Source organism: Phalacrocorax carbo (assembly GCF_963921805.1).
Source record: "Phalacrocorax carbo chromosome 29 unlocalized genomic scaffold, bPhaCar2.1 SUPER_29_unloc_1, whole genome shotgun sequence".
NCBI lineage: Eukaryota > Metazoa > Chordata > Aves > Suliformes > Phalacrocoracidae > Phalacrocorax > Phalacrocorax carbo.
In genome coordinates, this window is record NW_026990231.1 from 22,688 (window position 1) to 46,353 (window position 23,666).

The 23,666-nt window shown below is 66.7% G+C and overlaps 6 protein-coding genes across 7 annotated transcripts; 4 read left to right on the forward strand and 2 right to left on the reverse strand.

The window, feature by feature from the left end:
- The first annotated feature begins 145 nt into the window (after positions 1-145).
- HSD17B10 (hydroxysteroid 17-beta dehydrogenase 10) lies at positions 146-3,741 on the forward strand. The gene is made up of 6 exons (XM_064439667.1): positions 146-252; positions 1,271-1,435; positions 1,551-1,715; positions 2,678-2,806; positions 2,908-3,016; positions 3,133-3,741. Exons 1-6 carry the CDS (start codon positions 229-231, stop codon positions 3,321-3,323), a joined length of 783 nt encoding a protein of 260 aa, XP_064295737.1. The 5' UTR covers positions 146-228; the 3' UTR covers positions 3,324-3,741.
- Positions 3,742-4,070: 329 nt separating this feature from the next.
- NAA10 (N-alpha-acetyltransferase 10, NatA catalytic subunit) lies at positions 4,071-7,649 on the forward strand. Its single transcript, XM_064439672.1, has 8 exons — positions 4,071-4,181; positions 4,864-4,962; positions 5,039-5,097; positions 5,249-5,294; positions 6,206-6,321; positions 6,445-6,489; positions 7,094-7,178; positions 7,330-7,649. Exons 1-8 carry the CDS (start codon positions 4,161-4,163, stop codon positions 7,558-7,560), a joined length of 702 nt encoding a protein of 233 aa, XP_064295742.1. The 5' UTR covers positions 4,071-4,160; the 3' UTR covers positions 7,561-7,649.
- A 261-nt stretch (positions 7,650-7,910) lies between these two features.
- LOC135310721 (U8 snoRNA-decapping enzyme-like) lies at positions 7,911-9,410 on the forward strand. The gene is made up of 3 exons (XM_064439673.1): positions 7,911-8,270; positions 8,360-8,656; positions 9,154-9,410. The coding sequence occupies exons 1-3, from the start codon at positions 8,106-8,108 to the stop codon at positions 9,307-9,309; spliced, it is 618 nt and encodes a 205-aa protein (XP_064295743.1). The 5' UTR covers positions 7,911-8,105; the 3' UTR covers positions 9,310-9,410.
- A 16-nt stretch (positions 9,411-9,426) lies between these two features.
- Positions 9,427-12,633, reverse strand: LOC135310715 (uncharacterized). Of its 2 annotated transcripts, XM_064439660.1 has the most exons (8): positions 12,082-12,633; positions 10,966-12,051; positions 10,777-10,854; positions 10,549-10,660; positions 10,298-10,443; positions 10,120-10,187; positions 9,938-10,005; positions 9,427-9,803 (listed from the first exon to the last, which is right to left on the reverse strand). In XM_064439660.1, the coding sequence occupies exons 1-8, from the start codon at positions 12,505-12,507 to the stop codon at positions 9,721-9,723; spliced, it is 2,067 nt and encodes a 688-aa protein (XP_064295730.1). In that variant the 5' UTR covers positions 12,508-12,633; the 3' UTR covers positions 9,427-9,720. The 2 variants fall into 2 exon arrangements, with proteins under 2 accessions (XP_064295730.1, XP_064295729.1); XM_064439659.1 differs by having other exon boundaries at positions 10,966-12,633.
- Positions 12,634-13,761: 1,128 nt separating this feature from the next.
- On the reverse strand, positions 13,762-15,634 carry LOC135310711 (basic proline-rich protein-like). Its single transcript, XM_064439655.1, has 4 exons — positions 15,048-15,634; positions 14,745-14,794; positions 14,573-14,625; positions 13,762-14,482 (listed from the first exon to the last, which is right to left on the reverse strand). The coding sequence occupies exons 1-4, from the start codon at positions 15,563-15,565 to the stop codon at positions 14,066-14,068; spliced, it is 1,038 nt and encodes a 345-aa protein (XP_064295725.1). The 5' UTR covers positions 15,566-15,634; the 3' UTR covers positions 13,762-14,065.
- A 2,673-nt stretch (positions 15,635-18,307) lies between these two features.
- LOC135310713 (forkhead box protein P3-like) lies at positions 18,308-23,665 on the forward strand. The gene is made up of 11 exons (XM_064439657.1): positions 18,308-18,327; positions 19,985-20,066; positions 20,157-20,247; positions 20,356-20,473; positions 20,568-20,643; positions 21,206-21,274; positions 21,389-21,521; positions 21,619-21,683; positions 22,883-22,984; positions 23,267-23,388; positions 23,522-23,665. The coding sequence occupies exons 1-11, from the start codon at positions 18,308-18,310 to the stop codon at positions 23,559-23,561; spliced, it is 918 nt and encodes a 305-aa protein (XP_064295727.1). The 3' UTR covers positions 23,562-23,665.
- Position 23,666: the final 1 nt, after the last annotated feature.

Here is a 23,666-nt window from a genome sequence, read left to right on the forward strand (position 1 = left end):
CCTGTCTCCCTCCCCCCCTCGAGGGTCCCCATCCTGTCCCCCTCCCCCCCTCGAGGGACCCGATCCTGTGTCACCCCCCCCCCGGGGTCCCGGATCCCCTCCCCCTCCGTGGGCCTCCCCCCCCGTGTCTCCCCTTCCCGTGTCCTTCCCGCCCCCTCCCCGGGCTCCGCCCTTCCCCCTCCCCCCGGCACCGCCCCCCGCTCTCATTGGCCGGGCGGGGGCAGGACGATGGCGGCCATCCGCAGCGTGAAGGTACCGGGAGCCACGGGGGGACCCCCGGGACACCCTCGGGGACCCCCGGGATACCCCCGGGACACCCCCGGGGACCCCGGGACACCCGCAGGGATCCTCGGGGACCCTCGGGGAACACCAGGGACCACCCATGGGGACCCTCGGGGACCACCGGGGACCACCCATGGGGACCCTCGGGGACCACCAGGGACCACCCATGGGGACCCTCGGGGACCACCGGGATACCGCCGGGACCCCTGGGACCCACCGGGTCACCCGCAGGGACCTCGGGACACCCTCGGGGAACACCAGGGACCCCCCAGGACACCCTAGGGGACGCCCGGGACACTCTCGGGGACCCCCGGGGAACACCAGAGACCCCCCCCAGGACACCCTAGGGGACCCCCGGGACACCCGCAGGGACCCACCGGGTCACCCGCAGGGACCTCGGGGAACACGGGGATACCTCCGGGGCACCATCGGGACCCACCAGGACCCACTGGGACACCCTTGGGGACCACCGGGATACCCCAGGGACCATCGGGACCCGCTGGGACACCCCTGGGGACCACCGGGATACCCCAGGGACCATCGGGACCCGCTGGGACACCCCTAGGGACCACTGGGGTACCCCAGGGACCATCGGGACCCGCTGGGACACCCCTGGGGACCACCGGGGTACCCCAGGGACCATCGGGACCTGCTGGGACACCCCTGGGGACCACCGGGGTACCCCAGGGACCATCGGGACCTGCTGGGACACCCCTGGGGACCACCGGGGTACCCCAGGGACCATCGGGACCTGCTGGGACACCCCTGGGGACCACTGGGATACCCCAGGGACCATCAGGACCTGCTGGGACACCCCTGGGGACCACTGGAACCCATCAGGACACGCCCAGGGACCACCTGAACCCACTGGGACACCCCTGGGGACCACCAGAGACTCCCGGGGACCACCGGGAAAGGGGGTGTGGGGTTGACAAACTGGTCCCCTCCTCACTGCTGACACACACCCCCCTCTCCTTCCCAACCCCAGGGACTGGTGGCACTGGTGACAGGCGGCGCGTCGGGACTGGGCCGAGCCACGGCGGAGCGGTTGGTGGACCAGGGGGCTCGAGTGGTCCTCCTCGACCTCCCCACGTCACCGGGAGCCCAGCTGGCCAAGGAGCTGGGGGATCGCTGCGCCTTCGCCCCCGCCAACGTGAGCGCCCACGGGTTTGGGGGGGGCAGCCGTTTTGGGGGTTACGGGGTGGTGACGCCGCTGGTTCCCCCCTCCCCAACCGGTGACACCCGTTTTGGTGTTGGGGTTCCCCAAGGTGACGTCGGCCGAGGAAGTGGGGGCCGCCCTGACCTTGGCCCAGAAGGAGTTTGGGCGCCTGGACCTGGCGGTGAATTGCGCCGGCGTCGGCATCGCCGTCAAGACCTACAACAGCAAAAAGGACAAGGTGCACGAGCTGGAGGACTTCCAAAGGGTCGTCAACGTGAGTGCGGCGGTTCGGGGGTGTCCCGGGACAGCGGGGAGGGGGCTGTGGGGTGTCCCGGGTCGATGGGGTGGGTGTGGGTGGGGTGTACCTGGCCAACAGGGGGATTGTGGGGTGTTCAAGGTCAGTGGGGGTGGTTGTGGGGTTGTCACGGGTCAACAGGGGGGTTGTGGCCATGGGGTGTACCTGGCCAACAGGGGCGTTGTGGGGTGTTCCAGGTCAATGAGAGGGTTGTGGGGTGTCCTGGGTCAACAGGGTGTTGGTGGGGTGTGCTGGGTCAATGGGGTGGGTGTGGGTGGGGTGTACCCGGCCAACAGGGGGGTTGTGGGGTGTCCCAGGTCTATGCGGTGGTTGTGGGTGGGGTGTTTCTGGCCGACAGGGTGTTTGTGGGGCATTCCAGGTCGATGGGGTGGTTGCGGGGTGTCCTGGGCCAACAGGATGTTTGTGGGGTGTTCTGGGTCGATAGTGGTTGCAGGTGGGGTGTACCTGGCCACCGTGGGTGGTTGTGGGGTGTACCTGGCCAATGGGGTGGTTGTGGGGTGTCCTGGACCAACAGGATGTTTGTGGGGTGTTCCAGGTCGATAAGAGTGGTTGTGGGTAGGGTGTACCTGGCCAACACGGGGGTTTATGGGGTGTTCCAGGTCAGTGGGGTGGTTGTGGGGTGTCCATAGTTAATGGGGTGGTTGTGGGGTGTCCCAGGTCCATGGGGTGGTTGTGGGGTGCCCCTGCTCAATGGGGTGGTTGTGGGGTGTCCCAGGTCCATGGGGTGGTTATGGGGTGCCCCTGCTCAACGGGGTGGTTGTGGGTGGGGTGTCCCCGGTCACAGGGTGGTTTTGGGGTGTTCCCAGCCAACGGTTGACCTCGGGTGTCAAGGGCTGTCCCAGTCACAGCACGGGGGAGCCCAGAGGGCGTCAGCAAGCTTTCGGGGTGTCCCCGGCCCCACCCCAACCTCCCTCCCCCAGGTGAACCTGGTGGGAACCTTCAACGTGATCCGCCTGTGCGCCCGACTGATGAGCCAGAACAAACCCGACGCCGACGGCCACCGAGGTCTGGTGGTCAACACCGCCAGCGTGGCCGCCTTCGAGGGGCAGGTGAGGGGGGGCCGAAAACACCGCGAACGGCTTTGGAGAGGGGCCGTGTGTTGTGAGGGTGCGGGGAAACACCCTAAGTTATTCACCCGCGCCGGCTGTAGGTGGGTCAGGCGGCGTATTCGGCTTCCAAGGGCGGGATCGTGGGCATGACGCTCCCCATCGCCCGCGACCTCGCGCCGTTGGGGATCCGGGTGGTCACCATCGCCCCGGGTAAGGACGCCGAGGGTTTGGAAATCGGGGCGGGGGGGGATGGGATGGGCCGTACCCCGATTTCACCCCCTTTGTTGGTTTTTTTTTGGGGGGGGGGCTGTGTTTTGTTCCTACAGGGTTGTTCTCCACCCCGTTATTAGCCGGTTTGCCCGAACGGGTTCGGAATTTTTTGGGACAACAAGTGCCTTTTCCTTCGCGTTTGGGGCACCCCGAAGAATACGCCCACCTCGTCCAGGCTTTGGCCGAGAACCCGATGATCAACGGGGAGGTGGTCAGGTTGGACGGGGCTCTCCGCATGCAGCCCTGACTTTTGGGGGGGGGGGGGACACCCCCCTGTACCCCCAATTTTGGGGTGTTTTGGGGGTGGGGGGGGGCACCGCCCAGCCTGGAGATGAGTTGGGGCGCTCCACGCAATGCTGTGGCTGGATGCTCTAGGATGGGAATGAGAATCCCCAAAATGAGTGGGGACCCCCCCCCCCGAATGGGGACCCCCCCCCCTTACGAGTGGAGACACCCCCCCCCAAAATGGGGACACCCCTGAGAGTTGGGGGACACCACCCCCACGCCCGCCCTTCCCTGGACCAGGGGCGCCGCCGGGAGGTGGGACACCCCCATACCCGGCCGTGGGGACCCCCCCCCCCCCCGCCCGTGGGAGTTGGGACCCCCCTCCAGGGCGTGGGGACCCTGCGCCGGCACCCCCCGCCAAAATAAAGCGTGTTCAGCCATGCTGCCTCCATGCTGTGCGCTGCCCCGCCTCTCCCCCCTCCCCATTGGCTCACGCTGCTGTCAGTCCGCTGCGCCGGTAGGTGTGATTGGGTGGGGAAAAGGGGAGGGGAGCACGTAAACCCCGCCCCTCCGGGGCGCTGCTGTGTGTGATTGGTTGGCGGCAGCCGAGCCGCGGGTTCGCTGGGGCACGTGTCGCTCGCGATGGACTCGGCTCTGATTGGCTGAGGGAAAGGGGTAGCGGGGGCCGAGTCCACCTTCCCGCACTCCAGCTACTGATTGACTATGGCGCCTGTCAGTACGTCGCGAGGCGGGATGAGCGGGTGGGCGGGCTAACTGCTGATTGGCCGGTGCTGATCCTTCCGCCGGAAGCGGCGGGAGAGGGGAGAGGGACGGCGGAGCCGGCGGGGAGGCCGCAGCCATGAACATCCGGAATGCGCGGGTGGGCGACCCCGGAGGGGGCTGAGCCGGGGTCCCGGGGGGGAGCCGGGGTCACGGCGCGGGGTCCGGGTACCGGTGGGGCGTCAGCCGGGCCTCGGGGAGGGGGGAACCGGCGTCCCATGGCGGGTCTGAGGGAGATACGGGGCCCTGGGGGGGGGACACGGGGGGCTCTGAGGAGGGTACCGGCATCTGAGGCGGGATCCCGGGCCCTGGGCGGCTTGTGAGGGGGGATACTAGTCTCTGAGGGGAGATAAGGGGCCCTGGGGGGGCTCTGAGAGGAGATATGGGGCTCTGAGGAGGGTACCGGCGTCTGAGGGGGGATACCAGAGTCTGAGGGGAGATATGGGGCCCGGGGGGCGGCGGTCTGATGGGTCTACCGGGATCTAAGGGGATACCGGGCCCTGGGGGGGTCGAAGGGTGTTAGCAGGCCCTGAGGGGGCTCTGAGAGGAGAGATGGGGCCTGGGGGAGTGGGGGTCTGAGGGGGGCTACAGGGCCCTGGGGGGGACTCTGAGGGGGATACCACGATGTAAGGGGGCCTACTGGACCCTGGGGTGGGGGGATGCCCCATCCCCGAGGACCCCGCAGCACTCGGGCAGCGGCCAGGCCCGTTTCGGGGTGTTGCCCCACACCCACCCCGGGGTGTCTGTCCCGTCACCGCCGCCCTGACGCTCCCCGCCGACAGCCCGAGGACCTGATGAACATGCAACACTGCAACCTGCTCTGCCTGCCCGAGAACTACCAGATGAAGTATTACTTCTACCACGGCCTCTCCTGGCCCCAGGTACGTCCCCCTGGGTGCCTGGGTCCCCCCAGGATGCTCAGATCCCCCCCGATCACCCCAGTTTCCCTCCCCGCAGCTTTCCTACATCGCCGAAGATGAGAATGGGAAAATCGTGGGTTACGTCCTGGCTAAGATGTGAGTGTGGTTTAGGGGGGCCTTTCCCCCCCTTCTAAACAATTTCCCTTTGATTTTTTTGGGGGGGGTCTTAGCGGCGGAAGGGGGTACTGACAGGATTTGGGGGTGTCTCCCCCCCGCCCCCCAACCTCTCACCTCTGTTCTCCTGCAGGGAGGAAGACCCCGATGACGTCCCTCATGGGCACATCACGTCCCTAGTAGGCAGCGGGTGCTTGGGGAGGGGGTTCTTGGAGAGGATTAGAGGGTTTGGGGGGGGCACATGAGGGGTTTTGGGGTGTTCCTTGAAGGTCTTTGAGGGGTTCGGGGGCCTTTTGAGGGGGGTCAGAGGGTTTGGGGGCCATTTGAGGGGTGAATCTGAGCATCTGGGGTGCTCTTTGAGAGTTTTGGGGTGCTCCTTGTGGGTCTTTGGGGATGCCTTGAGGGGTCCGGGGGGCACTTGGCATGAGTCTGAACATTTGAGGGGGCTCTTTGAGGGGTTTTGGGGTCACCTGAGGGAGTTTGGGGGGCTCCTTCAGGGTCTGTGAGGGCTCTTTGAGGGCTTGGAGGGGGCTCTTGGCATAGGTCTGAGCAATTGGGGAGCTTTGGGGGGGGTTGAGGACACTTGGGGGTCTTTGGGGGTTTCTTTGAGCAGCTCTAAGCATTTGGGATGTTATTTGAGGGTCTTTGGGGACTCCTTGAGGAGTTTGGGGGTCTCTTGGAATGAGTCTGAGCATTTGGGGGGCACTTTGAGGGGTTTTGGGGTGCTCCTTCAGGGATTTGGGGGACTCTTAGAGTGGGCTTGAGCATTCGGGGTGCTCCTTGGGGGTCTTTGGGGGCACCTTGAGGGGTTTGGGGGGGCTCTTGGAGTGAGTCTGAGCATTTGCGGCACTTCTGGGGGGCCCTTGAGGGATTTTTGGGGTGCTCCTTGAGAGGTTGGGGGGGGCTCTTAGAGTGGAGCTGAGCATTTGGGGCGCTCCTTGAAAGTCTTTGAGGGCTGTTTTGGGGGCTCTTCGAGGGTCTTTGGGGAGGAATTCGGGGTGTTGGAGGTTCGTGAAGATCTGGGGAGTTCGGGGGGTGCCCCGGGTGGGTTTTGGGGTCCCCCAAATCAGCTGTACCCCCCCAAAAAAAGGCGGTGAAGCGATCCCACCGGCGCCTGGGGCTGGCGCAGAAGCTGATGGACCAGGCGTCCCGCGCCATGATCGAGAACTTCAACGCCAAGTACGTCTCCCTCCACGTCCGCAAGAGGTGAGGAACCCCCAAAAGTCTGTTTTGGGGACACCACCCCCCCCCCAAAATCACAAACCAAGCAGGAACCCCCCAAAAAAATAACAGCACCTCCCCCCTACCCCTTATTTTTTTCACTGGCAGCAACCGGGCGGCTCTGCACCTCTACTCCAACACCCTCAACTTCCAGTGAGTTTGGGGGGTTTTGGGGGGGCTGTGGAGGAGGAGGGGGGATTTGGGGGGCCTGGGTGGGGGTTTAGGGGTGTTTTGGGAGAGCTAATAGCTAAATGGAGAGATAAAATGGAGGGGGGGCACCCCAAAACCACCCCCAGTCCCCTCAAAACCACTCTCTATGTCACATAGGGGTTTGGGGGGGGGGCTGTGGAGGAGGAGGGGGATTTGGGGGGCCTGGTGGGGGGGTTTAGGGGTGCCTTATGAGAGTTAATAACTAAATGGAGAGACAACATGGAGGGGGGCACCCCAAAACCACCCCCCAACCCCCCCAAAAGCATGCCCTCTGTCACATAGGGGTTTTGGGGGGGCTGTGGAGGAGGAGGGGGATTTGGGGAGGCCTCATGGGGGGGATTTGGGGGGGCCTCATGGGGGGCTTTAGAGGTGCCTTATGAGAGTTAATAACTAAATAGAGACAAAAAGGAGGGTATGGTAGGGGGGCACCCCAAAACCACCCCCCCCAACCCCCCTAAAAACACCCCTTATTTCTGTGGCCCCCCAAAACACACCCCCAAAGTGCCTGACATCCCCCACCCCCAAAAAAAACCCTGTCCCCCCCCAGGATCAGCGAGGTGGAGCCCAAATATTACGCGGACGGGGAGGACGCCTACGCCATGAAGCGGGATCTCACCCAAATGGCGGACGAGGTAGTGCCCCCCCCAACCCCGCAGGAACCCCGAAACCCTTTATCTGGGGGGGGCTGCACCCCCTCGGCCCCCCCCAAACTTTTTTAGCCCCCCCCCCCGGACCCATGTAACCCCCTTTTTTAACACCCACACACACCCCCCCACTTTACAGTTGCGGAAGCAGGTGGAGCAGAAGGAGCGTGGGCGCCCCCCCCAGCCCACCGAAACCCCCCGGGGTGGGGAGGGGGTTTGTGGAAGTGGGGGGGGCCCCCCCCAACCTCCGGCCGTGCCCCCCCATCCCGAAGACGGGGGGGGTGACAGCAAAGACGTCAGCGAGGTGAGCGAGACCACCGAGAGCACCGACGTCAAAGACAGCTCCGAGGCCTCCGACTCCGCGTCATAGGGGCGCCCCCCGGGCCCCCCCAATCCCCCGGGACCCCCCCAGACCTCCCTCAGTGCTGGGGGGGGGGCAATAAACCCCCTCCCTCTCCAGCTTGTGCCTCTGCTGCCCCACGTTGTCTGGGGTGGGGGGTTGGGGGGTAATTTGGGGGGGGCTAGGCCCTGTGCTGTGGGGGGGCTTGGCGCTGTGGTGGGGCTGGAGGGTAATTTGGGGGGGTCTTAGTCATATGGGGGGTACGTGGGGTAATGTGGGGGGGCTTGGCGCTGTGGGGGGGCTGGAGGGTAATTTGCAGGGGGTCTTGGTCCGGGGGCGGGGCATAATTTGGGGGGGTCCGGGGCGGTTTAGGGCAGGAGAGGGGTTATGAGGGGGCGTGGCGTCGCCTTGCTGGACCACGCCCCCCATTGCTGATTGGTGTCGGCCGGCAGCACCGAAGGCCGTCGGTGCGCGTGGAGCGGGGGCGCGGCCTCGTCCGTTCCCTCGCTCGCCCATTGGGTGCGTCGCGAAGTGCCGCTCTCCGATTGGCCGCGACGCGCCGTTAGGGCGCCGCCATGTGGAAGCGCGGGGAGCCAGCGCTGAGCCGGGCGGAAGCGCTGTCCTTGGGCCGGGCCGGGACCGGGTACGGTGCAGCGGGGCGGGGGTGGCGGCACGCCTGCCACGTCCTCCTGTACGCCCCGCTCCCCGCCGCCTCCCCTCCGCCGGGATACGCCGTGCTGGTGCGTACCGGGCGGGCAACGGGGCCACGCTGCCGCTCTTTTCCCCCCCCCCCGCCTCTAACCCGCCCCCCCTCCCGCCGCACCGGCAGATGCAGCTCCGGTTCGACGGGCGGTTCGGCTTCCCGGGGGGGCTGGTGGAACCCGGCGGGGAGTCACTAGAAGCCGGGCTCCAACGGGAGCTACGGGAGGAGCTGGGCCCGGCGGCGAACGGGCTCCGTTTGCGGCCCCGCCATCACCGCGGCGCTAAGGTTTGGGGGACGGTGGGCGAGGCCGGAAGCGGAAGTGACGCCGGGCTGGTGACGCATTTCTACATCCGGCGGATAAAGATGGCGGAGTTGGAGGCTATCGAGAGGGGAGGCCCGACGGCGCCGGAGCACGGGCTGGAGGTGGGGGGCGGGGGGCGGCGCCGGAGGGGGGGGGGGAGTTTAGGAGGGACTAGTACCGGGGGGGGGGGCGGCCCCGAGGGGGTCATGGGGGTAGTTACCGGGGGGGGCTGGGGGGCACCGGAGAGGGGGGTTAGTTTGGGGGGGGGGGCGGCTAGTGCTTGGGGGGGGTCTGGGGGGCACCGGCACCTGGGGGGGGAGGGGAGTTTAGGGGGTTACTAGTACCGAAGGGGGGGTCTGGGGGGGGGGGTTCGGGGGACACCGGCACTAGAGGGGGGGGACTAGTACTAGGGAGGGGGGTCTGGGGGACACCGACACCAGAGGGGGGGGTCTGAGGGGGGAGATTAGCGGGGGGGGAGTTTGGGGGGATGCAACTAGTACTGGGGGTGGGTTGAGCGGGGCTGGGAGGGGGTGGCAGCACTGGGGGAGACATTAGGGTATTTTGGGGGGTCCCCGGCAGTTTGGGGGATCCCCCCTCCCTCCGTTCTCCCCCCCCCCAGGTGCAGGGGTTGGTGCGCGTCCCCCTGGGCGAGGGGCTCCCCGCTTTCCTGCGGCATCGCTTCGCCGGCGACGCCCGCGAGCAGCTCCTGGGGGCCCTCCCCACCCTTGGGATCCAGCCCCCCCCCCTCCAGGACGAGGAGCCCCCTCAAATCTAGGGGGGAGGGGAGGGAATGACCTAATGGAATAAAGCCACCCCAAAACGCTCCCCTTTTTGACGCCATCACCGGCTATGGGGGGAATTTGGGGGTTCAGCAGACTGTCTCTGTCCCCAGTAAAATCTTTACTATAATATATTTTTACATATAAAAAGACAATTTTACAAGTTCTTGACCCAAAATGTACAAAAATGGTCCTAAATCGGTCATATTTCTCCTTCTCTGGGGTGGGGTGGGGATTTTTGGGGAACCCCAGGGAGCTGGGGAGATTGGGGGGCCTTGGGGGGGGGGGTTCAAGGCCAACAAACACCCTGAGCTGTGTTGGGGGGCCCCCCCAGCCCCTTGTTACCCGCAATGCCTTGGGGGGAAGAGGGGGGGTGTAGCACCCCCAGCTCCCCCCCCCCCCCCAAATTAATCTCTGTCCCCATTGGGGTCCGTCTTTCTGTCTGGGGGGCAGGGGGGCTCCTCACTCAGGACCTCTTCCACGCCACTGCCTTGTGGGGGTGGAATGACACAAAGTCAGCCCCCCTGTTCCTCCAAGAGGACTTTGGGGGGGTCAGGGGGAATTTGGGGTGCTCCCAGCCCCCCACTTCCCCCCTCGAGGGGTAGCAGGGGGGGCTTGTCTTACCGTCATCGGGGATCTCCTGGACGTCCTCATCGTCGTCCACGATCACCACGCAGTCCTCCCCGCTCTCACTGTGGGTGGGGGGCGTTAGGGGGGAGGGCACAAAGCTTTGGGGTTCCTTCCCCGGCACCCCCAAAACCACGGGGTACCCCCCCAGCCACCCCCAACCCCACGGTACAGCCAACCTTTCAGGGGTCCCCTCGCCCAGCAGGTAGAACTGCAGCGGGTTTGGCCATAGCTCCTCCTTGATGATCTGGGGGAGAGATTTTGGGGGGTCAGGGGGCTACTGGGGGGGGGTAGAAGAAGGGGTACTGGGGGGTAGAAAGGATACTGGGAGCGGTTACTGGGAGTGCTGGGACTCACCTCAGCGATACGATCCCCCGCGGGGAAGCTGTGGTCCCCAAACCAAGCGAAGAAGCTGCGAGGGGCCGGGGGACCTTTGTGGGGGCAAGCGCGGGGGTCCTGCCCCTGCCACCACCGGATGGGGGTCGAATGGGACACCAGGTGGCCTTTGGAGGGGGGGGGGGGGGGGGAGGAAAGAGGGGTCACTCTGACCCCCCAAAATCCCTCCCTGGGTTGTAAGGGGGGGCAGATTTGGGGGCTGTTCCACCCACCGGAGGGGCCGCAGGTGAATTCCTTGGCCACGACGTCGTTCTGGAAGTAGGGGTTGACGCTGAAGAAGAACCTGATTCTGCAGCCGGGGTGGGTTTGGCCAAATTCTTCCACCTGCAGGACCCGAGCGTCCGGGTTTGTCACCTTCCCCCCGCTCTCTGAAGAGGGGGGGAGCCCCTCCGTCCCCCAAAACCCCCCCTTGTCCCCCAAAATCCCCCCACCGAGGGCACCTGTAAGCTCGTCATGTAGCTCAGGGCGTCCTCGTCGCGGTCGCTGATCATGGCCGAAAGCTGGGGGTGGTTCAGGAACTGGCGGGGGTAGGGGGCGAGCGTCAAGGAAAATGGGGCGTTCGGACCTGTTTCCCCCTCCCCCCACTCCAAAAAACCTCCCAAATCCACCCCAAAAACCCAAAAGGATACGGCGGTGACCCAGAAGCCGGGGATGTGCTGGATGAGGCGGTTGCGGTGCTGCAGGTGCGGCCGCCGGCGTAACCAGAATTTGGCGCGGAGGCGGCGGAAGGCGCGTGCCGCCTGTTCCTCCACGGCGTCCAGCTCCAGCTGCACGGCCTCCAGCGCCGCCAGGTATCGCCCGGGGCCTTCCTCTTCTTCCTCCTCCTCCTCCTCCTCCTCATCCTCCCCCAGGGAAATCACCGCGCATTCCTCCGGGCCCTTCTGCCACGTGCCAGGGGCTGGACCCCCCTCGGGCTCTGGGACTCTTTTCCCACCTTGGCCTTGCTCCAGGTGGGCGATGGGGGTCTCCAGGCCCTCCTCGGGCTCAACGGTGGTGGTCTCCAGGCTCCCCTCAGGCGTTTCGATGGCCTCCAGGCTCCCTTTCCTCCGCCTCCCCTGCTCCGAGCAGTGGATAATGGTGGTCTCCAGACTCCCCGCAGCCTCGCTGGTGGTCTCCAGGTCCCCTTTCCTCCTCCTCCCCTTCTCCGAGCAGTGGGTAATGGTGGTCTCCAGGACCCCCATGACCTCTCCAGTGCTTTCCAGGCTCCCTGTGGCCATGCTGGTGGTCTCTGGGCTCCCTTTCCTCCTCTTCCTCTGCTCCAAGCAGTGGGTAACAGTGGTCTCCAGGCTCCCCTCAAGTTTGCTGATGGTCTCCAGGTCCCCTTTCCTCTTTCTCCCCCGCTCCGAGCAGCGGGTAACGGTGGTCTCCAGGCTCCCCATGACCTCTCTGGTGGTCTCTGGGCTTCCTTTCCTTCCCCTCCCCTGCTCCAAGCAATGGGTAACAGTGGTCTCCAGGCTCCCCATGACCTCTCCGGTGGTCTCTGGGCTTCCTTTCCTTCCCCTCCCCTGCTCCAAGCAATGGGTAACGGTGGTCTCCAGGCTCCCCATGGCCTCACTGGTGGTCTCCAGGCTCCCTTCCCTCCTCCCCTGCTCGGAGCAGCAGATAACAGTGGTGTCCAGGCTCCCCATGGTGTCTCTGGTGGTCTCCAGGTCCCCCTTCCTCCTCCTCCCCTGCTCCAAGCAATGGGTAACGGTGGTCTCCAGGCTCCCCATGGCCTCACTGGTGGTCTCCAGGCTCCCCGTGACCTCTCCGGTGGTCTCCAGGTCCCCTTTCCCCACTCTCCCCCGCTCGGAGCAGCGGGTAACGGCGCTCCCCACCTTCCCCTTGCGCCTGCTGGTGGTCTTCAGCTCCCCCCCGAGGGAAGCGTGGCTCTCCAGGCTCCTCCTGACCCTCCCGGGGGTCCCCGGGCCCCCTTTGGGGGTCCCCGGGCCCGCCATCGGGGTCCCCGGGCCCTCCCTGAAGGCTGCGGGGGTTTCCGAGCCGCCGCTAGGGGGCGCTCTCGCCCCGGCGCACCGCGCATGCCCGCCGCCGCCTTCTCGCGCATGCGCGCCGCCGCCTCCGGCGGAAGGTGACGTTTCCCGACGGATAACGGCGACCGGGCCCGTCCCGGTGGGCGAGTTCAAACGGTGGCGTTTGGCGAGGGGGGGTCGATCCGCAGCGGCCCCGCTCATCGCCGCGATAACCGGGGAGGGGGGAGTGGGGGTGGGTTCAGGCCTCCCCCTCCCTTCAACGGCCGCCGCTAACGGCCGAAAAGCGCGGGCGGCCGCCGCTTGGCCCCGCCCACCTTCTCCTCTGGAAGCCCCGCCCACCTCATCAGGAGACCCCGCCCCGTCCGAGCGCTGTTGCCGTGGCGACGCCTGTCACGTGACAGGGGAAAACAGGGGCGAGCAGCCAATCGGAGCGCCCACCTTTGGCGGGCCTTTGGGCGGGGGGGGGTGAGCGCGCAGACGCAGTGTGAGGCGCGCACGTGCGGCCGGCGCGAAGCCCCGCCCAGACCCCTCAGACCCTCTGAGGGGACGGAGCTACCGGGGGCCGGGACACATTTCCCCCCCCCAAAAAAAAAACCCCGGCTGCCACCCCAGGGACCGCGACACCCCCCGCCATGGGTCCAGGGTGGCCGGGAAGAGGTGACCTCTTCGGCTGCAGCCAGGGGGTGAAGACCCCGCTGGCTGTGACAGGAGGGTGAGAGACCCCCACCCGGCTGCCTCCCTCAGGGCTGAGGAACCCCCCCCGCCCCAGTTGCCCCCCAGTGGGCTGAGGACCCCTCCCAGTTCCTTCTAGGGGCTGTTGCCCCCCACCCCAGCAGCCTCCCTGAGGACTGAGGACACACCCCCCCCCCCAATTCCTTTCAGGGGCTGTGACCCCCTGCAGCTGCCTCCCTCAGGGCTGAGACCCCCCCGAATTCCTTCTAGGGGCTGTTGACACCCCCCCCCAGCTGCCTCCCTGAGGACTGAGGGCCCCCCCCAGCTCCCTCCCTCAGGGCTGAGGGCCCCCTCAGTAGGCTTAGGACCCCCCCATTTCCTCCTAGGGACTGAGGCCCCCCCCCAATTCCTGCTAGAGGAGCCTCCCCCCCCCCAAACCAGCCTCCCAGAGGATGTCGTGTGTGTCCCCCCCCCAACTCCTTTGCGACGCAGAGGCCATGGCGCGACACCCAGGGTGAGCCTCCCCCCCCCACCGCGAAAAGCCAGGGACCCCCCCCCCCAATCTCCCAAAGGGGGTGGGGGGGCTGTTTGTCACCCGCGAGGGACGGTGACCTTTTGTGGGGACCTTCCCCAGGGGCAGGAAACGGCTGCGACAGAAAAAAGGGGGGGAGGGAGGGAAACCAGCCCCCCCCCCCGCCCCCCCAAAACGGGGAGAACCAACCCCCTTCCCCCTCCCCCCGCACCCCTAAACCCCCCAACATCACCCCCACAAGGACTCGGGGAGACCATCTTTCCATGGCTGTATGTACACAGGGGCACCCCAAAATTCACGGAGGGGGTGTGCATACATTCGGGGGGGGGGTCCCACAAAATGGCCGACGCCCCCACGTGGGGTGGGGGCAATTTGGGGGTGCAGTTCCTTAAGCCCCCACCACAACTCCCTCCCCCCCCTTCCTTTGACCGATTTCAGGGTGTCCCACCTTTTTCAGGGGGGAAAATGTGAGGTGGAGGGGTGTCAAAATTGGGGGGGGCAGTGTCAAAATTTAGGGGGGGGGGGTCAAAATTTTGGTGGGGCCCCCCCTTTTTTTCATGTCAACCAAGCCAACGCCAGGTAAAGCCCCAACGCCAGCGCGGCCGTGGGGCCCCCCCCGTCCCCCCAGGCCACCGGCACCAGCACGGCCAAAGCCAGCAGCACCCCACAACCCCTCAGGGCCCCCCCAAAACCGGCCCCCCTCCCTCGGGGGGGTCTCGCCGGTACCACCAAAGCCCCCTCCACCGGTCCCCCCCTCCCTAACAAAACGGGGGGGCTGCCGCGACCCCCCCTTTCCTCGTAACGTAACGCCATCTCGTTAGCTAACGAAGTGTTGGGGGCTCGTTCGGGGAAAGGGGGACCCCCGTTTCTCGGGGGGGGGTCCCCGTTTTCGCCCCGCTCCCCCCGCAGCCGGCGGAGGTGGGAGAGGTAGAGCTGCTCCAGCTCCCGCGCCACTGCCTCTTCCTCAGCGCCCTGGTGGGGAAGTGGGGTGTCAGGATTTTGGGGTACCCCCCTCCTGGGGGGGAACCCCACTTTTTTATTGGTGGGGGGGTGTTGTCTCACCTGTGCCAGGGGCTGCTCCGTGTCCGGGGGGGGCGTTGGGGAGGGGTCTGGCTCTGTGGGAGGGAAAGAGGAGGGGGGGGGGTTGAGGTGGGGTACCCCCAAAATGTGCGTGAGGTACCCCTAAAATTATGGGGGGTACCCCTAAAATTAGGGGGGGGGGGGCAATACTTACCCGCACCGTGCTCGGGGGGTGGGGGCTGCGCGTCCTCTGCCTCCTGTGGCCTTTTGGGGGGGACATGGGGTTGTTTGGGGGGGGTCACCAGAGAGGACACCCCCAAAAAAATATTGGGGGGCGGCTGCACCCCCTCAAGAGTGTGACCCACATTTGAGGTGTCTGGGGGGGACACCCAGGCATGCCCCATAGCCCCCCCCCTCCCAATTTAGGGGGGGTACATGCGGGGGGGGACACCCCATTTTTGGGGGGCCCCCCCATGCAGTTTTGGGGGCCCCCCCCGCCCCTCCCTTCGTCTCTTACCTGCCCTTCCCAGGCCTCATCCAGCTCACGGGGGGGGGCTGCACTCCCCCCACCCAAGGGGGGTCCCCCAACCCCCCCGCGCCCTCCTCACCCACCCCACCCAAGGGGGGTCCCCCAAAATCCCCGCTCCCCCCCCTCCCCGGGCCCCCCCCTCCCCGCCCCCGGGGGTCCCAGGGCCGGTATTGCCGCAAGCGGGTGAGGGGGAGCCCCAAAGCGTCGGCGAAAAGAACCCGCCGGGACCCCCCCCCAAAACCCGGGGGGGCCGCGGGGGTTTCGGGGTCCCCCGGGGAGGGGGGGGACACGAAGAGGGGGGCCTCGGGGGGGTCCCCAAAAGGAACCCAGGCGTCCGGGAGGGGGGGGGGCCGGCAGCCAGGCCTCCGGGGTGGAGGTGTAGGGGGGTTGGGGGGGGGACCCGCCGCGGGGGGGGGCATGGGGGGATAAAGGGGGGGTCCCTGGGGGGTGAGGGGGGGTCGCGGGTCGCGGGGGAAGCTGGGAAGAGCCCCCCTCGCGCGGGGCATGCCGGGAGTCCGGCCAAGGGGGGGGCGCCGGGGCGGAGGCGGGTGGCCGGGCCATGGCGGGAGGGGGCGTGGTCATTGCGGGGGCGTGGTCATTGCGGGGGCGGGGTCTGGGGGCGCTGCGCAGGCGGCGGGGGCGGGGTTTGTCGGGAGGAGGGGGTCCCCATAGCCTGGCGGGGGGGTGGTCTGTGTGAATCGGGGCCCCCCCCGGGACGCCTGAGGAGAGTTTGGGGGGCCCTGGAGACTGGGGGGGGGAGGGGGGGTGGTCTTGGGCGAGGGGGGTTAAAGTGGCGCCCCTCTACACAAGGGTCCCCAGGGCTGGGGGAGGGTGGGAGCAAAGCGAGGTCCCCACGCTGTGTCTGTGCCCCCTTTTGGGGTGGGGTGGGGGGTGGGGGTGAAGCGGCGTCCCCCAGATGTCTGCACCCCTTTTGGGGGGCGGCAGGGCAAAGCGGGGTCCCCCAGATTTCTGCGCCCCCTTTTGGGGGTGGGGGCTGGGGCACTGGGGGCGAAGAGGGGGCCCCCAGACGTCTGCACCCCTTTTGGGGTGCGGTGGGGGGGGAAACTGGGGGCAAAACGGGGTGCCCCAGGCACCTGGGTCCCTTTCTGACACCCCCCACACCCCCCCCAAAAAAGGGAGCTTCAGCACAAGTGAAAGTTTGGGGCGTTGCTGGTGCCCCCCCCATCCCAGGGAGGGGGCGGAAACGGGAGGGGGGGGGAGGTGTGGAGGATTTGAGGGGGCCCCCCAAGACCACCCCCCCCCCCCAGGATGGGGAGGGTTCTCTGACATCACCGGGGGGGGGGTACCATAAAAAGCGGGGTGCTGCGGGCGGGGCGGGCAGGCGAGCGGGGTGCTGCTGGTGAGCGGGTTTCGGGGAGGGGGGGGAGGGCATGGGGGGGGGGGATGGGACACGCAGGCGCCCCAATACTCGCTCACCCGGGGGGGGGGTGGGGGGGCACGGCCTTCGCACGAGGGGCCTGCGCACGCCCTCACGCCGCGGCACATGGCCCCCACGCGGATGGAGTTGGGGGTCCCTGGGGGGGCATTTTGGGGGTTGGGGGGGTGTATTTGGGGGGGGGGGGGGGCTAGAGCAGGCCTGGACGCCTGGGTCCCCTGGCGCCCCCCACCCCCCACCCCAATTTCCTGCTGTCTCGGCGAGTTTCAAGTCGCTTCGAGCTGGGGAAGTCCCGAACTTTAGGGGGGGAACCCCCAAAACCACCACACACACCCCCCCACCCCCCGAAACGGGGGGGGGGGGGGTCCTGGGGCACTGAAAGCAGGAGCAAGTTTGGGTTAAAACAGGATGAATCCGGGGTCGGAAAGCCTCAAAAAACCAAAAACAACTTTAAAAAAGAGCGGGTTTTGGGTGCGCCAAAATAAAAAGGCAAAAATCGGGGCCTGCGGCTGAAAAACGCCCCCCACCCCCAAATTATGGGGGTACGGGGGGGGGGTTGTCAAGGCGTCTTACCTTTTTTGAGCAATTTTAAAAGATTTTGGGGCCCTCGAGCGATCGGAGTCCATTTTGGGGTATTTCCCGGTGTTTTTGGGGGTGTGTTTTAGCGGCTTTTTTTTCCGATAGCGTCTTTATTTTTGGGGGGCGTTTCTGGGAATTTTGGGGTGTTTTCTGGTATTATAGAACAAAAGAATTGGGGAGGGCACCCCTGTATTGGGGGTGTCACCATCTGGCCATTTCAAGGTGCCGTTTTGGGGGCATTTCACCCCATTTTTGGGGTGTCTGTAACTGTTTTAGGATGTCTTTGCCCGGCTGTTTTGGGGGCATTTCTCCTTGTTTCGGGGTGGCTCTACCCGGCTGATTTTGGGGTGTTTCTGCCTGGTCGTTTTGGGGCGTTTCTCTACATTTTGGGGTGTCTCCATCCAGCTGGTTTAGGGTGTCTGTGCCTGGTTGTTTTGGGGCATTTCTTTGCGTTTTGGGGCGTCTCAGCCCCACCATTTTTGGGCATTTCTTTGCATTTTGGTGTGTCTCAGCCCCACCATTTTGGGGCATTTCCTTGCGTTTTGGGGCATTTCTTTGCATTTTGTGGCATTTCTTTGCATTTCGGGGCGTCTCAGCCCCACCATTTTGGGGCATTTCTTTGCATTTTGGGGCATTTCTTTGCATTTCGGGGCATCTCAGCCCCACCATTTTGGGGCATTTCTTTGCATTTTGGGGCATTTCTTTGCATTTCGGGGCATCTCAGCCCCACCATTTTGGGGCATTTCTTTGCATTTTGGGGCATTTCTTTGCATTTCGGGGCATCTCAGCCCCGCCATTTTGGGGCATTTCCTTGCGTTTTGGGGCATTTCTTTGCATTTCGGGGCATCTCAGCCCCGCCATTTTGGGGCATTTCTTTGCATTTCGGGGCGTCTCAGCCCCACCATTTTGGGGCATTTCCTTGCGTTTTGGGGCATTTCTTTGCATTTCGGGGCGTCTCAGCCCCACCATTTTGGGGCATTTTTTGCTTTTTGGTGTGTCTCAGCCCCGCCATTTTGGGGCATTTCTTTGCGTTCTAAAGCATCTCAGCAAAGCTCCTTTCGGGATCCCCTTTCCCAGCCATTTTGGGGCGTTTTCTTCCGTTTTAGGGATTTCTATTCCCTGTCTCTCCGGGGTCATCGCTCCCCCGGCTGTTTCGGGGCGCCCTTTTGGGTCTGGGGGGGCCCATCCCAGCCCCCCGCCCCCGCCGTGACTCAGGGCTGTGGTTTCCCGTCTATAAATCGGGGGTGGAGGCGCCCGGGTGTCGCCCAGAGCCATGGCGGGTGCCCGGGACCCGTGAGCTGGGGGCGCTGGGAGGCACTGGGAGGCACTGGGAGGCACTGGGGGGGGCGGCAGCGGGGTGCTGGGGGTACTGGAGTGATGCTGGGTGGGAGTGAGGAGGCTCCGGAGTGAGTGGGGGGGGTGTCGGGAAGAGACTGGCAGCACTGGGAATGCACTGGGAGGCACTGGGAATGCACTGGGAGGCACTGGGGGGCACTGGGAGGCACTGGGGGGCAGCGGTGTGATGGTGGATGGGACTGGAGGGTTTCTGGAGTGGTGCTGGGTGGGACTGGGGGGTCTCTGGGGTGACTGGGTGGCACCGAAGGGGACACTGGGAGGGAAACTGGGAGCACTGGGGGGCACTGGGAGGCAGCGGTGTGATGGTGGACGGGACTGGGGGTTCCTGGAGTGGTGCTGGGTGGGACTGGGGGGTCTCTGGGGTGACTGGGTGGCACCGAAGGGGACACTGGGAGGGAAACTGGGAGCACTGGGAGGCACTGGGAACGTGCTGGGAGGCAGCAGCGTGATGGTGGATGGGACTGGGGGTTCCTGGAGTGGTGCTGGGTGGGACTGGGAGGGCTCTGGGGTGACTGGGAGCACTGGGAGGCACTGGGAAGCGCCGGGTGGGGCTGTAGGGGCACTGGGTGGGGGAAATGGGGAGGGTGCTGGCGGGTACTGGGAGGGACTGGGGGTACTGGGGTGGACTGGGGGTACTGGGAGGGACTGGGAAGGGACTGGGATGGACTGGGAGAGTACTGGGATGGACTGGGAAGGGACTGGGATGGACTGGGGGTACTGGGGTGGACTGGGAAGGGACTGGGGTGGACTGGGAGGGTACTGGGATGGACTGGGAAGGGACTGGGAGGGGACTGGGGTGGACTGGGAAGGGACTGGGATGGACTGGGGGTACTGGGGTGGACTGGGAAGGGGCTGGGGTGGACTGGGAGGGTACTGGGGTGGACTGGGAAGGGACTGGGATGGACTGGGAGGGTACTGGGGTGGACTGGGAAGGGACTGGGGTGGACTGGGAGGGTACTGGGATGGACTGGGAAGGGACTGGGAGGGTACTGGGGTGGACTGGGAAGGGACTGGGATGGACTGGGGGTACTGGGGTGGACTGGGAAGGGACTGGGGTGGACTGGGAGGGTACTGGGATGGACTGGGGGTACTGGGGTGGACTGGGAAGGGGCTGGGGTGGACTGGGAGGGTACTGGGGTGGACTGGGGTACTGGGGTGGACTGGGATGGACTGGGGGTACTGGGGTGGACTGGGAGGGTACTGGGGTGGACTGGGGTGGACTGGGGGTACTGGGGTGGACTGGGAGGGTACTGGGGTGGACTGGGGGTACTGGGGCAGACTGGGAGGTTACTGGGGGGTACTGGGGTGGACTGGGGGCTCCATAGCATGCCTGTGGGTGGGATGGGGGGGTACCAGCGGCAGGCGGGGTGTGCGCCCAGTCCATCCTGGGAGCACTGGGATGTACTGGAAGGGGGTGTGTCCCCCAGGAACCGCCCCCCCCCCCGCCACGCTGGGACTTGCCCTGAGGCAGGGCCCTCGAGTGAGGTGGGGCCTCGTGCGTTTGGGGGGGGTCCGGGGGGGGTGGGTGTGTAGATCTGGGGGGGGCCTCCACCCTCCGCGACCCCCCCCCCAGCCCCCCCCCACCCCCCCCCAGGCAGCGCCAGCCCCCCCGCGCCCCCCAAGATCGCCCCACTGTGCTGACCCGCGGAGACGGGGGGGGCCCTCGGCGCACCCAGGTGTGTGTGGGGGGGGTGGGGGTGGGGGATGGGGGTGGGGGCCTCAGGATTTGGGGGTTCACCCCTTGCACCCCCCCCCCAAATCTCTAGGTGCTGCCCGAGGGGGGGTCGTGCCCCCCCCTCCTCCACATCCACCACCCCGGGGTGCTGGTGATGAGGACGCGACTCCCCCCAGCCCACGGTAACCCCGCATTTTTTGGGGGCCCCCCCTCCATTTCCCCCCCCCCCCCCCCATTTTACACCCATTTTACCCCACCCCCTTTTTTACCCCCCCCCCAATTTCTTCCAGGTCTCCCCACTTTTGAGTGGGGTCCCAAAGACCCCCCCGGCCGGGAGCGCGCCCCCTCGCCCGCCCCCGCTGGCAGCAACCCCCCCCCGGGGCCCCCCAACGCCGCCCAGCCCCCCAGGTGAGTGGGACCCCCTTCTCTTTTTTTTGGGGGGGGGCACCCCAAAAGCCTGGGGCCTCTCCTCCCCCCCCGCCAAACCGTGTCCCCCCCCCAGGGCCCCCCGCTGTGAGCTGGGGGAGGTGGCGCAGTGCCTGCGGCAGCTGGAGAGGATCCAGGAGCTGGAGCAGCAGGTGGGGGGGGGAACCCCAAAATCCCACCCCACCCCCCATAATGTCCCCCCCCCCCAAACGCCCTCTGACACCCCCCTCCTCCTGGGGGCACCCCAAAACCATGACAACCCCACCCCCAAGGCTGCACCACATATAGCCCCCCCCCAAATCATGTGCCCCCCCAACCCTGTGTCGTCCCTCCAGACCCCCCCCCCCGAAACCCTGTGCCCCTCCCGGACCCCCCCAAAACCATGTGCCCCCCCCGACCTCCCCAAAACCATGTGCCCCCCCAACTTCCTAAATCCTGTGACCCTGAACCCCAAAACTATGTGCCCCCCCAGACCCCCCCCCAAACCCTGTGCCCCCCAGAATCCCCCAAAACCCTGTGGCCCCACCCCGGACACCCCCCAAAACCATGTGCCCCCCCCCCAGACTCTCCCCTAACTTGTGCCCCCCCAGAACCCCCCCAAAACCCTGTGCCCCCCCAAACCCTGTGCCCCCGATCCATCTCCCTGTGCCCCCAACCCCCCCAAACCCGTGTCACCCCCCCGTGCCCCCCCAAACCTGTGCCCCCCCCCCCCAGCTGGCCCGTGAGCGGCACCACCTGGGGCTGTTGCAGGCGCAGCTCATCCGGAGGGGCCCCCCCACGATGGTGAGGACACCCCAAAATCGGGGGGCGGGGGGAGCACTGGGGGCCCCCCCCCAAGCATCGCCAGCCCCTCACCTCTCTGCACGTGTGTGTCGTGTGTGTGTCCCCCCCCCCCAGGGCCCCCCCGGGAAGGGCGAGGCTGGGGGTCCCCCAATTTGGGGTCACCCGGCCCCCCCCGAGGCGGAAGGGGAAGCCAAGAGCCCGCTGCCCCCCCACGGGCACCCCTGGGATCACGGGGGGCTCTGCCCAGGTGAGCCCCGTGTTTTGGGGGAGGGGGGGTCCCCCAAAATAACCGGGGGGGGGGCTGGGTCCCCTGCTGACCCCCCCCCCCCCCTTTGACCCCCCAGAACTGGAGTACTACCGGCTCAGCACCGCCCGGCCCCCCTACACCTACGCCATGCTCATTCGCTGGGTGAGTGACCCCCCCCGCGCCCCCTACAGCCCCCCCAAATCCCCTATAGCCCCCCCCGTCCCCTACACCCCCCCCACCCCATACCCCACCCCCAAATCCCACCCCCCCCCAGGCTCCTCCCCATAGGGAATCCCCCCCCATGTCCCTATAACCGTGCCCCCCCCGCTGTCCCCCCGGACCATGCTGGACCCCCCCCCGATGTCCCCAAACCCCCCCCCGTGTTCCCATGACCCCCCCCCCAAAAAGTTGTCCCCAAAGCCCACCGCGACTCCTTTGTGCCCCCCTGAAACCCCCCCATGTGTCCCCCAAACCCCACTGTGTGTCCCCTGCCCCTCCTGTGCCCCCCCCAAATGTTCCCCCCCCACCGTTCCCCCCACAAACCATTACCCCCCCCCCCCAGATGACCCCTAGGGTGTCCCTGTTCCCCCCCCATCCCCCCAACCCCCCCCAGGCATCCTTAACAGTCCTTGTGCCCCCCCCCCCCACAAAGTGTCCCCCCTCCCGTCCCCCCCAAAAGTGCCCCCCCAAAAGTGTCCCCCCTCCTGTGCCCCCCCAAAGTGCCTCCCCGTGTCCCCCCTCCTGTGCCCCCCCAAAAGTGTCCCCCCCAAAGTGTCCCCCCTCCTGTGCCCCCCCAAGTGTCCCCCCACCTGTGCCCCCCCAAAAGTGTCCCCCCAAAGTGCCCCCCCTCCTGTGCCCCCCCAAAGTGTACCCGCCTCCTGTGCCCCCCCAAGTCTCCCCCCTCCTGTGCCCCCCAAAGTGTCCCCCCTCCTGTGCCCCCCCAAGTGTCCCCCCCAAGTGTCCCCCCTCCATGCCCCCCTCTCCTGTGCCCCCCTCAGTGTCCCCCCCAAAGTGTCCCCCCTCCTGTGCCCCCCCCAAAGTGCCCCCCCGTGTCCCCCCTCAGTGTCCCCCCGTCCCCCCTCAGTGTTCCCCCCCAAAGTGCCCCCCCTCCTGTGCCCCCAAGTGTCCCCCCTCCTGTGCCCCCCCAAAGTGCCCCCCCATGTCCCCCCTCAGTGTCCCCCCGTCCCCCCTCAGTGTTCCCCCTCCTGTGCCCCCCCAAAGTGTCCCCCCCCAAGTGTCCCCCCCTCCTGTGCCCCCCCCGTGCCCCCCCTCCTGTGCCCCCCCCCAAAGTGTCCCCCCCTCCTGTGCCCCCCCCGTGCCCCCCCTCCTGTGCCCCCCCCCAAAAGTGTCCCCCCCCCCAGGCCATCCTGGAGTCGCCCCAGCGCCAGCGCACCCTGGGCGAGATCTACCACTGGTTCAGCCGCATGTTCGGCTACTTCCGCCACAACACCGCCACCTGGAAGGTGGGGACCCCCCCCGGCACCCCCAGATCCGACCCCCTCCCCGGCACCCCCGCTTCGGGGGGGGTGGGGGGTGGGGGGGGCACCCCAAATCCTCCCCAGGACACCGGCGATCCCCCTCCCCAAACCCCCACCGCGGCAAAAAGCGGCCGAACCTTTTGCTTCGCCCCAAAATGTTGCCATTCAAACGGGGTACCCCCAAATTTAAGGGGGGGGGTGGTGTTTGTCCCTATGGGATTTGGGGGTGCGGCCCCACCCCCCAAATTTTTTGGGGTGTCCCCCCAGAACGCCGTGCGTCACAACCTGAGCCTCCACAAGTGCTTCGTGCGGGTGGAGAACGTGCGCGGGGCCGTCTGGACGGTGGACGAGGCCGAATTCAGGCGCAAGAGGGGCCAGCGCTACCCCAGGTACCCCCAAACCCCCCCCCAGCACCCCAAAACCCCCCCCCCCGCACCCCAAAATCCACGGGGGGGGGGGGGGAAGCCCCAAACCACCCTTGTGAACGGGGGTTCCCCACTAAACACCCCGCTTCCCCCACAGGGACTGCGACCTGAAGTACTTTCTGCCCCCCCGGAGCTGAGGGGGGGGGGGTGTCCCCCAAAAATCCACAATGGGGAGGGGGTGACGGGGGGGTCCCCTAAATCCCCCCCCCCCAAAAAAAAGAGGAACATGGCACCCCAAAAAC